The sequence below is a fragment of the Dromiciops gliroides genome, chromosome 4 (assembly GCF_019393635.1).
Source record: "Dromiciops gliroides isolate mDroGli1 chromosome 4, mDroGli1.pri, whole genome shotgun sequence".
Taxonomy (NCBI): Eukaryota; Metazoa; Chordata; class Mammalia; order Microbiotheria; family Microbiotheriidae; genus Dromiciops; species Dromiciops gliroides.
This window is the reverse complement of record NC_057864.1, coordinates 301,530,900-301,544,783: the sequence shown is the minus strand read 5'-3', so window position 1 is coordinate 301,544,783 and position 13,884 is coordinate 301,530,900. Positions and strand designations below refer to the sequence as shown.

The 13,884-nt window shown below is 39.6% G+C and overlaps 1 protein-coding gene across 3 annotated transcripts in view; it reads left to right on the top strand.

Moving 5' to 3' along the window:
* HMGN3 (high mobility group nucleosomal binding domain 3) overlaps positions 1–13,884 on the top strand; it is a 67,205-nt gene that overhangs the window by 31,152 nt on the left and 22,169 nt on the right. For all 3 annotated transcript variants that reach the window (XM_043963540.1, XM_043963539.1, XM_043963537.1), the window contains exon 2: positions 11,736–11,786. In XM_043963540.1, the coding sequence (XP_043819475.1) occupies positions 11,736–11,786 (51 nt within the window). The remainder of the gene's footprint in view (positions 1–11,735; positions 11,787–13,884) is intronic.

Below are 13,884 nucleotides of genomic sequence, written 5' to 3'. Positions count from 1 at the left end.
CTTTTCTTTCCTTTTGCAGTCTGTCTTTCATACCTGGAGTTCACTACCTCTTAATGGTTGCCTTTTAGAATCTCTAGCTCCCTTCGATACTTAGCTCGTGTACCATTTTGTATAGAAAGCTTTCCTTCGTTGTTAGTGCTGGCTCCCTTTTCTTAAAATTGTAAAGTTTGTGTGTAGTTGCTGATATGCTATGCATGTCCCCAGCCTCCCAGAAGACTGCTGTCCTTGAGTCCAGATACTGTTTTTCATGTAGTCTTTGTAACCCTAATGCCTTGCATATAGTAGATTCTTGATCATTGTACCCAGGTTTCCCTGACTCTAAACCCAGTACTTCATAAACTGTATCACACGGGCTCTTAGCATTTTATTAATGACCCCAGTCGTGCTTCATTTCACTCTGGCTTCAATTTTCTCTAGACCCCACATCTTTCTCCTCACCTGTCATATTGCAATTCTGGGAAACCTCTTGCCCCAGGTCCACTATTTTAAGAAGGACTTTACCCATACTTCACCTAGCTCCCCGAATATTGAACTAAAAGAAGAGTTAACCAGCTTTTCTTTTTCTTCTCTTCTTTATCACCATCATCCCATCCATTCCAAATGAATGTTCTATTCCATATTTGTTCCTTTTCTTTCCCCCTGTTTAACCTTTTGAAAAATCCTTTTTGTTATTCTTAGATTTCCTCAAAAGCTTCATCTCCTGATACTTTTCTTACAGGACCATGCTGCTCTTTTCTATTCATGTTACCTATCCTTGTTTCCATCTTCCATGCATGACTTTTAACAGTGGAACATCAGTCACTCAATTAAGTGTGTTTATACAAGAGTCTCTTCAGAGAACTCTTCTTCTGCCTCATGCAAGTTGAGATTCTGAAGACACGCAAAGAAACATTCTTGAAGGCTTCCCGTTTTCCTTGGGATAACTATGTAGTATATTAGCCCATGGGATGTTACCTATCCCATTATCCCAGCTCTTTGAAATTTGCTCTCCAGAAAGCTAATGAATCATGATGATTGTGTCTGGCTTTCTTTTCCCACTATAAATTTTAACAATAAGCACAGTGCTTTAAGGTTACAAAGCACTTTATATTTGTTATCTCATGCATTTTGTGCCTCTCCGCAATTTAGTGGACTACTTCATGAGTTGCTGTGATTAAGAAATTCATAACCCAGTGTTGGCCCCTCCAGGTCTTAGCTATTTAGGCCGACCTAGTGATGAGCCTTTTCTGACCTCTAGTTCGGACCTATACATTTTGAGCCTTTCCAACTTGGTAGGACTTTGACAAATTGGCATAGGGAAAGGTCTGAGGACATTATTTGGTATGAGATGGGTCAAGACTTGTTACTTGAAGGGATAGTAATGCTAATCATGAATTGTTCCAGAAAACCCAGGGATTCAAGACATCAACTGGGTTATTTTGTACCCCTTACGTTAGAGGGAGGTTGTTTTATTATATTTTACTTTGTTTTACTTTTCAAAGCACAATGTGTTTTTCTACCTGCAAAGGATCAGACTCTTCTTTGAAAAGTATATGAAATGTTAGGTCCCACAGGGACTGATGTTAAACTGAAGTCCTCACCATAGCCAAGGGCTTTCTAGAGATGTTGCATTGGATGCCTGTTTGATGATAGGTTAACATGTTGTAACTGAGGTAGCTACTTCTCTTAACTTTGGTTTTAGACATCATAAAAGAAATACATTAAATTGTTATCTCTTACGCTGTTCATTGTGGAAAGGGATAGAAGAGGCAGCATAGTTTAGTGGAAAGAACAGTGAACTTGGAGGCTAGAGAAACCTGACTTCATTCCATAATTTTGACAGTGGTGATTTGCAGTTCACTGAACTTCTCTAAGTCTCAATTCCTCATCTGTAAAACTGAGATATTTATAATGCCTATTTTATAAGGTTATTGTGAGGAAAGTATTTCATAAATCCTTAAATGGCTGTAAATCTGTTATTTATTTTTTGCAGCATGAATAATGTAGGGATCTGTTTTGCTTGACTATGCATATTTGTTACGAGGATTTAATTTTTCTTTTTTTTCATTGTGGGTGATGATTTGAGAAAAATTAAGTGCTTGGTAATTGAATAAATAAAATTTAATTATTTTTGCAAAAAATATGATCATAGAATTAGAGTCTTTCTTAAGGCCCATCTAGTCTAACCCCATCATTTTATGGATGAGGAAACTAAGACCCCACTAGGTTAAGTGCCTTGTGCCAGGTCACAAGTGAGCATGACCTTTGGTAGAACAGAGATTTAAACCCAGGTCCTCTGACTCTAAGGTCATTGTACTGCACCATCCTGGGTTAGAGTACAATAAAATATATTCAGTGCCCAAATTATTCTGACCATAATTCTTAAGGTACTTAAAGATGATACTGTGTCTCAGGGCCATCGTTCTGAAAATCTGGATGTGTAGAAGCCCTCATTAATACAGAAGTGTAGTTGGTGGCTACTTAATTTTGTGGTTACAACTCTCTGTAGCAGAAGTTTGGAATTTACTAATTAACATTCGTTTCAAATGCTTCTTTCTTATGGAGTATTGCTCTCACCCATTTTTTTTCTGCCAGTAATTTGTGTTCAATTCATAGTAAACATTGTCATGCTAACCCTATCACTAATCCATCATCCAGAAGGAGATTGAGAATAATGTCACTAGCATCAGTCTTATTAAAAAAAAAAATACAGTCATCTGCTCCTTCTTCAAATGCATGTCAATTACTGGATCCCATGGTTTGAAGTCTGGGTGGATTGATGGATAGAAATAGATGCTCACTCACTCAGGAGTAACACAGTGGTACCGTGATGGCTGTAAACTGTCAAATCAATCAACAGTCAGCCAACATTTATTTATTTGTTTGTTTTCACAGTATATATTTATTAAGTACTTATTATATATGATGGCATTGTACTAGGCAGTGGAGATAGACAAAAATGAACAGTTCCTGCCCTCAAGGAGCGTACATGAAAAAACACGTACACATTGAAATATATTCAGAGTAAATACTGCAATGATTGGAATGATGTCACCTGCTGGAGATTTACTGTAGAAGAACTCCGCCCATGAGGTGAAGGTCTTTGGCTTCTGATGGTTGCTTGTGGGAGGAAGAAGGAGGAGCCTGGCACTCTGACTGGGGCTCTTTCCTGAGGACGCTGGGGGAGAAGGGAGCTAGAAATGCGCTCTCCCTTTAATAGATAGGAATCTAGGCCTTTTCTTCTCTCTTTACCAAATTCTTATTCTCCTTAATAAATGCTTAAAAGCCTAACTCTTGCTAAAGCTTATAATTTATTGGTGACCACTCATTAGATATTTTAGACAGACTAGCTAGAATTTTAGCCTTTAACAATACTCAATATGTACATGGTAGTTTAGGGAAGGAGGGCATGTAGCAGTTGGGGAGAGCAGATTTCAGGAAAGGCTTCTTATAGAAGACTATGGTGAATGGCACATACTAAGGATGGAACCAATGAACTGGGCCAGAGGAGTGCCTTTGTTAACATAGCAGGGAAGGGGGGCAGCTAGGTGGCGCAGTGGATGGAGCACCAGCCCTGGATTCAGAAGGACCTGAGTTCAAATCAGGCCTCAGACACTTGACACTTACTAGCTGTATGACCCTGGACAAGTCACTTAACCCCAATTGCTTTACACACACACACACACCCATAAAACCATAGCAGGGAAGGGAGTGCAAGGGATGGAAAGGGATCATCTAGGGTCAGCAGCCCTGAGGTCTACATCAGCCTATCTTTCCCACTGAAGTTGTCTATAGCCAGAAGCTAATAGGTGAAAGAAGCTGGACTTTTAGCGTTGGGGAAATGAATTGGATCATCTTCCATTGCTAGTTTGGAGAGAGGTTTGGAGGGAGAATGAGAAGTGGGAGCCATGTAGGACTTAGGGGAATGATGCACGTGGATACAATGATCTGGGACTCCTGAATCTTTTCTTCTTGTCTCTGTCTTTTAAGTGCGTAACTGGGCACCAGTCTTCTGGGAGGAACGGCCCAGAACGTGAGTGATGTCCATGTGCCTGAGAGTGTCCAGGGGAATCTGCAAACATGCTGCTTCAGAATCTGGATACTGATCTCACCACTGGGCAGCCAGTCAACAAACATTTATTAAGCATTTGTTGTGTGACAGAAACTATGCTAGATGCTGAGACTAAGACAAAAATGAAAGAGCCCCTGTTCTTAAAGAACTTAAAGTTTTATTGGTGGAGACAGTATTTACATAACTATGGGACTAGGATTGAGCCTATAATTGCATTAGTAAAGGGAACTTCTGAATGAGGAGACTCCTACAAATACAGGCCAGCACTTTTTTTTTTTTTTAAGTTTAAAGTCTTAAAGAGTTTGCTAGAGCAAAACTTCTTCAACTGTGGGTCTTGATCCCGTAAGGGGTTGAATGTGGGGATCGTGGAAAAATTTGGCAACGGTAAAAGGTTATGTATACTTATTTTATATACCTGTTTACATCAGGTTGTGTAAAAATTTCTCAGGCAAAAAGGGGTCACAAGTGGAAAAAGTTAAAGAAGCCCCAGGCTAGAGCAATGAGAGGATGACTTCTCTAGGGTCAGATAATCATTGTGTGTCAGAGACAGGATTTAAACCTATTTGCCCTGCCACAGCTACCTCTCATACAGAAATATGTACAACAATAAATAGAAGGTTGTATTGGGGGTAGGGATGAGGCACCAGCACATGGGGAAATCAGAGAAGGCCTCATGTGGAATGTGTCTCTAGCTCTACTGGGAAGGAAATGAGGGATTTGTGAAGCAGAGGTGAGGGGGTGGGGGGAAAGGGGTGGGAAGAGTGTTCCAGGCATGGAGAATAGTCTGTGCAGAGCCACAGAAATTATGAAGTATCATGTGTGAGGAACATTAATAAGGCCAGTTTGACTGGACTCTCGAGTGTACAAAAGGATGTAATATATTATAAGGCTGGAAAGGTAGGTTGGAGCCAGGTTGTAAAACATTAAATTAGTCAACAGTTTATATTTCCCCCTCTATTTTCTCTCTGGGTGACCTAATCAGTTCCCTTGGGTTTAGCTTTCATCTTTATGTAGATAACTCAGCTCTCTATATCAAGCTCCATACTATTCCCCTTTACCAATTTCCTGTTAGACATTTCAAGCTGGTGACATCTCAAACTCGACGTGCTTCAAACTGAAATCATTATCTCCCCTCCTCCCCACCCTGCCCCAAATTGTCCTTTTTCCAAACTGAACTGATTTCTATCAAAATCTTCACCAGGTGAGTGGGGGCTGAAAGGGTGAGGATCTGTTCGACGTCTGCAGGGATAGTGAGCACCCCTGGGGCTAGAAGCTGCATTTTGAAGCAAGAGGGGAATTCTGAGGTGAAGGTGAGGCGAGAACACATTCTAGGCATGCAGGATGCCCAATGCAAAGGCATAGAGATAATGACAACAAAGCCTAATGCATGATAAATACCAGTCAGGAGGCCCAAGAGGACACTTCTTATCTGTATAACTTCAGTTGGAAACACCTTGGAATAATGGCATTGGCTGGCAAGTGCCCCTTCACCCAGGACAGTTGTCTCTACAGGTATTCCCCAACATAGGACCCTGAAGACAAGCAGTCTGCCACCCTGTCATTTTTTTTCTTCCCAATGCCACCCTCTCTGTGTAAGAACATTTGGGGTCACTCCTATGAAGTGATCCCTACAGATGTCTCAGGATTTGGTTGATCCTATGCCAAGAAAACCCCATTGAAGCTGTGTCTAAATACTATGCTCGGGGGTCTGCCCAGTAGCTCTTCAGTTAGTCCCTCTTCCTCCTTGAGAGTTGATGCTCCTGTTGCTTCTGCAGCTCTAAAGCTGGCCTTCTTCCATGCTAAAACTCAATATTCACACAAAGCTATGACCCAGGGCTCATTTTTAGGCCTTGAGAACCCTGAGCATCAGCTTCTTGCCTGAAACCGTTTAGCTATCCTAAGACACTGGCTTCCTGATCTCCCCCTCAAATGACCCACATCAGCCTGGACTGGCTTCTTAGAAACCCACAAACCTATATATTTGCTGACTTCACAGACCCTGCTCTAAAATGATGCCTTTCTTTTTTCTTCTTACTCGTAAGTAACCCCAACTTTCTTCAACCCCCTACTCTCTACACAGAGCAAATTTCCTTCTCTCCCCTCCAATTCTTAGCTCTAAGGGAAGACAGATGTTATTTCCTTCTTCCCTTAAAGTAATATCCTCTTACTCCTTTCAAGAAAGGAATGTTTCTTTCATTTATTCATTCATTGTATTTGGATCCCAATTGCCTGGCTCATAGTAGGTGCTCAGTACATGGTTGTTTTTTTTTGTTTTGTTTTGTTTTGTTTTGTTTTTAGTGAGGCAGTTGGGGTTAAGTGACTTGCCCAGGGTCACACAGCTAGTAAGTGTTAAGTGTCTGAGGCTGGATTTGAACTCAGGTACTCCTGACTCCAGGGCCGGTGCTCTATCTACTGCGCCTTCTAGCTGCCCCTCAATACATGTTTTTTGATTTATTGATCCAATAAATAGCCCTTTCCTCAACTGGCCTAGATAGATCCTTTCCACCCGACATAAATATTCCTCTTTCATTCCACTCCAGCCTGTTCTAACTGAAATTCTACCACTGAGGGGGTCTCTTATTTGAGTTAAGTGAGACCTTGATGATCCCCTGGTAACTTGCAATTACCCTGGGAGGTGAAGTACATTAATCCACTATTAGCTGCAGGGATTGGCTGGCAGCCACATGGAGCAAGCTTCTTCTATAACCATTAGCAAGAAATAACTGGATAAAGAAGTAAGGGTGGTGAGAAAAAGGAGAGGGCTCTAACTTTTGCAGTAGCCCTCTTTCCTGAGGAACAATGGCCCAGGCACCTGGAGCCAAGCAAAAGCTAGGGCCCAGGCTATTTCCCAACTCCGTCTTCTCTGGGTCCCTGGCACCTCCCTATTTATACTATTTTTAAAGATACAATAGAGTATACTCTCTCTTGGAGGATGAAAAAAAAACAATTCCTCAGAGGCACAGCCCTCCTTCCAGGCTCTCAGGTTCATAGCCTTGGTATTATCTTTGACTCCTCACTCTGCCTCACCCCCTCTTATTTAACCAGTCCCCAATTCTTGTTAATTCTATCTCCATAAAATCTCTTCCACCCAACCCCATTCTCTATTCACACAGCTACCACCTTACTTCAGGTCCTGATCACTTTTCACCTACTTAATTTTGTGAATAATATTTTATTTCTTTCTAATTACATATAAAAACAATTTTAACATTCTTTTTTATTTCGAATTTCAAATTCTCTCCCTCCCTTCCCTTCCCTGAAAGAGCAGGAAATTTGATATAGTCTATCCGTGTGCAGTCACACAAAACAGATTTCCATATTAGTCATGTTGTCTCACTTATTTTATTACAAGAGTTTCCTAACTAGCCTTCTTTCCCCAAGTCTCTCCCACTTCCATCCATTTTTCATATATATATACCTCCCCAAATGATTTGACCATGTCATTCCATGACTTGGTCGACTCCAGTGGCTTCCTGGAATTCTCAATTGCTTCTAGGATCAACTACTAACTCCCCTGTTTAAATTTTTAGAACCCTTCACAAACCAGCTTCACCCTATCCTTCCACTGGATGATATTCTCTCCACACTCTACATTCTGGCCAAAGTCGCCTTCCCTCTGCTCTTCACACCCAACAGTCCATCTCCTTTGCATTGGCTACCCCACATGGCTGGAGTGCAATCCCTCCTCATCTTCTTCTATATGAAGACCTCCCTGATCACTTCAACCGATAATGTCCTTCCTTTCACACTACTTTGTATTTATTTTATATTTATTTACATTTGTTTTATTGCTTTCATTTAGCAATTCTTTGATTCTCCCCCTGAGACAGTGCAAGCTTCTGAGGAGTGGGGATTGTTTTTTTCATTGTATTTTTATCCCTAGCACCTAGCACATAGTAGGCCCTTACAAATTCTGGTTGATTGGATTTCATCCTCGCAGTTGGAGTTGACTGAGTCAGGGATGATGACTTTGTGCTCCAAATTCAGCTTAGAGTTGCATATCTGACTTTGCTAACTGAGCTCACTCCCTGCTCTTTTAGAGCCATGATCTGTGAAAGTATACTGGGGCATCATGCACAGTGCCCCATTCAGCTGAGCTAACCAATTACAGCACATGACCTTTGAAACAGAAATTCTTGTACTGTGGGAACTCGTGATTAGAAGAGGCTGCATAGATATACATAAAACTATGAGCAAGAAATAAACATATGGGTAACTGAATAAACAGGAAGTGAATGACCACAAATACATGTTCATAATGTAAACAGGCATTGACAAAAGTACATAGTAAAGTTGGACTTTTAGATTCATAAAGATTTGGGGAAATATTGGGCAGGGGAAGGATATGGGATACCGTTACCAACCAGAAAAAGGCTTCATGGAACAAGTTTTTGAAGGAAGAAGAGGAGGCTGGTTAAGTTGGATAAAGGGAAGGCATGCCTAGAGTGTAGTAGAATGTGAGAAATTATTCTGTTTTGTTAATAAAATCAACAGACATTGAGGACAGGCTTGAAGGGGTTGAGTGGATGGGTATCAGAGTGATAAGAGGAAAAGGGAGATTAGGGCATGGTTATGTTAAAGCAGATGATTAGGATCATGGATCTGATACAAAGACAGATAGAAAGTCTTCATTGTCATCATCAATTCATCTCCATTAAGCATCTGTAACATTCAAGCTGTTGTACTTGGCACTATGTTGTACTATGTGCTGTGTTTGTTCCTGTGGAATAGGGATTTTGAGAATTGACTGGCATTCTTGAATTTGTAGTTCAGCTCTAAGGAATGCTAACCCCGCTGAAATATAAATCCCAGACAAGCATTGATACTGTAGCTCTACCTCTGTACTGTATTCTGTAGCTGTGGGCTCATTCACACTCAAAGGCTAAAGCCCCAGAGCGCTAATTTATTTCGGAGTTCTAGGGAAACCTAGGACCAGGATTCTAGAGCATTGTTGCCATTTAGTTGTTTTTAGACATGTCCTACTTTTTTGTGACTCCATTTAAGGTTTTCTTGGCAGAGATACTGGAGTGGTTTACCATTTCCTTCTTCACCTTATTTTACAGATGAGGGAACTGAGGCAAATAAGATTTAGTGACTTGCCTAGGGTCACACAGCAAGTGTCTGAGGCCAGATTGAAACTCATGGAGATGAGCCTTTCTGACTCCAGGTCCTACCCGCTGCCCTCTCCACAGTGCCACCTAGCTGCTCTATTTCTAGTACTATCACTTGGAAACCCCCACTATTGAACTTCTTTATTAAAAATCAGGCAGTAGGGGAAGCTAGGTGGCGCAGTGGATAGAGCACAGGCCCTGGAGTCAGGAGTACCTGAGTTCAAATGCAGCCTCAGACACTTAACACTTACTAGCTGTGTGACCCTGGGCAAGTCACTTAACCCCAATTGCCTCACTAAAAAAAAAAAAATCAGGCAGTAATCTTAATTAACTTTTAAGAGACATTTGTTGAGATAGTATAGTAAAGACAGTTGGTATTAACACTCCTCCCAAAAGCCTGAACACACTCTATACAGGTTCATGAGAAAAGTGGGCACAAGCTTAAAATGCAATATTAGTGATGCACATAATGTGGCAAGGGGGTAACTTACAATCCTGGCTATGATGTATGGACTGAAAGTCTTTTTTGAGTCCATAACTGGCATTCTTTTCTGGTGCAAGGGGTAATAATTCCCTTGGTGCTTCCATCTTCAGTGTGTCTCTGACCCAAAATGGATATGTTGTAGCCCACTGATCCAGTCTCTTTGATCCCAGCTGAACATACTCTCTGTTAATGGTATGGTCTCCTTAATGCCATGGTCAGTGATGGTGGTAGTGGGGAGAGTGAATATCTCTCCTCTTCTCAAGAGTGGTTCCCTCCAGGGGTTTGGCTTCAACTTAGCTCTTGAACTTGTAGCTCTCCAGCTAAAAGGAACAACTCTTGGAATTCCTCCAGCTTTCAGGGCCCTCAGAGGCATGGTTAGCTTGTTTGGTTAGTGATTAGCTATTCCCTTCTTTACCCAATCAGAGGAATCACAGGACATAAATGATTTTGATTGCAAATCTAAAACTTCATAGTTTGATTGAATTGATCGATTCAATCCATTGATTGATTCAATTGAGGCGATTACATTAATTGATGAAAGGGGTATAGGAGAAATCACAAACCCCTCCCTCACTCATGCAGTTTAGCCTTCATTTATTTTTAACCTTTCCCATCTCCCCTTCCTTCTTATTTAAAACCATAAATACTTATACTAGCAGAGGTCTTTCTTAGTGGAATATACTTAGTCCTTGCCATGGGTAGAGCACTAAAGTCACAAATGATTATTGTTATTATTTGGGAGTAAGAATAAGGGGGAATATAATGGGTACTCCCTTGTCTGTTCCTCTCAATTTTCCTCTTTTCTTTCATTCTCTGAATCTTTGCGTATATATATATATATATATATATATATATATATATATATATATATATATATATATATATATATATACATATTTGTGTGTGTGTGTAGACACACATGCTTTGGTAGGGTGTAGGGCATTGGATTTCTGGCTCCAGAGATAGATAAGATTGGTAAGCTGTGGCCATCAAAACTGCCTAAACTGGACCAAAGTTTAATGCTTTGGTTTGAAAAAAAGGGCAATCCTAAGTGTAAGGACTTTCAGTCACTTGCTAGATGTAGCCCTCTGTTACTCTTGCAGTTTTTTCCTTGAAACACTGATGAATTAATGAAGGAAAGAAGAAATATTGGAATGTCTGGATTCTTTATTATCTTTATTGTATAATTGGAAGTGTGAGGATCTTAGAAATAAACAAAACTGCTTAGGCTTGAGAGGGGTTGTCTGTTCTGTTCAGTCATTTTTCAGTCATTTCCTACTCTTTGTGACCCCATTTAGGAAAGATACTGAAGTGATTTACCATTTCCTTCTCCAGCTTATTTTATAGATGAATTGAGGCAAACAGGGTTAAGTGACTTGCCCCGCATCACGCAGATTCTAGGCTAGATTTGAACCCAGGATATTTGGTCTTCCTGATTCCAATTCCATGGTTCATTCCACTGCATCAGCTAGCCCTTTATGTGGGCTAGAATTCAATTACTCACATGATTCTTTTTCTCTCTTTTTTCGGTTATGTGTGTGTCTGTGTGTCTGTGTGTCCATGTCCAGAACCGTGGTTTAATTGGTATGGGGAACTCCTGGGGAGGGAAATTCCTCTACCAATGAGGTTTGGCAACTGTTGTTTAATTTATAATCTTAGAGAACCACCAAGAGCTTAAGTAGCTTGTTCAAGCCAATATGGGTAAAAGGTAGGACTTGAGCACAGATCTTCCTATCCCTGAGACCCACTCTCTATATAGCCAGCTCTGTAATCAGTATGTATCAGAGACAGGACTGGAACACAGCTCTTTCCACTTTTGAGACTCCCCCCCATACCTCATTTGCTCTTAGGAGTCAGGATAAAAATATAAAAAGTAAAAGTGAGAAATGTAGATGATATAAGTAAGTTGAGAACATATATATATATATATATATATATATATATATATATATATGCTTACTAATTTTTTCCAGAATGATTATTGATTTCATCTTACCTAGAATATTCTATAGTCTCTGTTGTATCTTCTGAAATCTTATGTTTCCCTATTTAAAGAAAATTAACTTACATTAAATAATTTTCTTTTCAGTCTCCAGAGGGTGCTGAGGGCAAAGATGCAGCTAAAGTAACTAAACAAGAGGTGAGTGTATCTTTCATATACCATGGTTAATTATTTGAATTGGGGATCCAAATACTTCAAAGATGGTGCTCATTAGGGTAAGTAGGTTAATATTAACATTATGGTTTATGGTACACAAAGTAGAGAAAAGAAGGCATGGATGTGTTGGTAAATGTTTTACAATCAACTCTTCCCCCAAAATGTACATATAACACACTTTTAAGTTTAATCTGCATTATTAACATTTTCTCCATCACTTTCTTAAGTCTAGATAATAAGTAAAACAATAAATCAAGCCCTGATTTATGTGGTGTTTGCCTTTTTCCAAGTTGTAAATGCTCACACTGAAAATGTAAAAATCAGCTTTTAGGAGTCAGTATGAGCTGGCTCTAGCATGCTCCGAGTAAGAGGGGCAGCATGTTGGATACTTACTTTCCTTTTGTAACTTAATCCTTTAGACACAAACAGTTCAGTGGGGACATCAGTAACAACAATAATCATTGTTAGCATTTATGAAGCACCCACAGTGTAGCAGAAACTATGCTAAACTGTTTGCAGATATTATCTCATTTGCTCCTCACAACATCCCTAGGAGATAGGTGATATTATTATATCCATTTTACAGTTGAAGAAACTGAGTCAAATAGAGGTTAAGTGGCACCGGGTCACACAGCTGGTAAGAGGCAGAGGTTATATTTGAACTCAGGTCTTCCTAATTTCAGGCCCAGCAATCTGTATCCACTGTGCCACCTAGCTGCTTGTATCCCCAGTATATATGATGAGTTTTCTACTTCTATTTGGTATGTCTGCCTATCCCTTCCTTCCTATGGCTGTTGAGAGAAAGATGGTATTAGAAGAAGAAAAAATAATAGGAAAATTCTTCAGGGAGGGAAAAAGGTCTCTCTATTTGCTACAAAGAAGAGGGAAAGATGTGAAATTACTTTTTAAAGCCATTTCTATTTGCCCAAGGGCATGCACATCTGAACTGAAAAACACATAAAGACATATAATAATGGAAATACTCAATTTATAAATAGGAGAGATTCAATGTGTAGGCCAGATGAACAAAAAACATTCCCAGGAAGCTCACCATCAAGATAAAAGTCTCTGGGTTGGGAGAAAAACACATAAATAATCCAAATCAATTTTGAATAAAATAATGATTAAACTTGACCTTCATCAGGGGCATTTTTAAATTTTCTGTAAAATCAGTAGATAAGACAAGCAGTGAATCAGATTATAATCATGGAAAATATTATCACCTGTTGCTAAGTACTGTAGAGTTTTAAAATGTGGAAAGAACAAAATTCCTGCCCTTGAATGTAGAACCTAAATAATATCAAGACAAACAGTACCAGATAGATAGACATGTATTTAATAAGCTCACATAAATACTTTTACTCTTAAATACATATTTTTACTATTCATATTAAAGGTAAAAAGAAAGGAGTTAATGATGGCTAGCTCTTTATGAGAGAAAACATGCATATGAGTTTAGTCCCAATAGAAAGATAACTGCCTGACAAGTTAAAATCCTATGAGTTGTTCCAAGAAATCATAGTTCCTCTAAATCACTAATAATTAGAGAAGTGAAAATTAAAATACCTCCAAGGTTCCATCTCTTACCCATCAAATCAGCTAAGATGACAAAAAGGAAAATGCTGGAAGGTCTGTGGGGAAACAGGTTCATTAATATACAATATAGTAGAGTTGTAAACTGGCCTAGCCATTCTGGAAAGCAATTTGGAACTATGCCTAAAAAGCTATTAAACTGTGCCTTAGCAGTTGACTCAGCAATACCACTAGTAGGTCTATACCACAAAGATATCAAAGAAATAGGAAAAGGACCCATATGTACAAAAAATATTTATAGCAGTAATTTGGAAACTTGTAAGGGAGGGATACTCATCAATTGGTGACTGGCTAATCAAGTGAATGTGATAGTATGCTATTGTAAATGATGAAGGGCCTCAGACAATTGACACTTGGGCAAGTCACTTAACCCTCATTGCCCTGCAAAAAAAATGATGAAGGGTACTTCCTACTTCTTGATAGAGAGATGAACTCAGAGTACAGATTACACATATTTTTTTGAATATGGCCAATATAAGAATTTGTT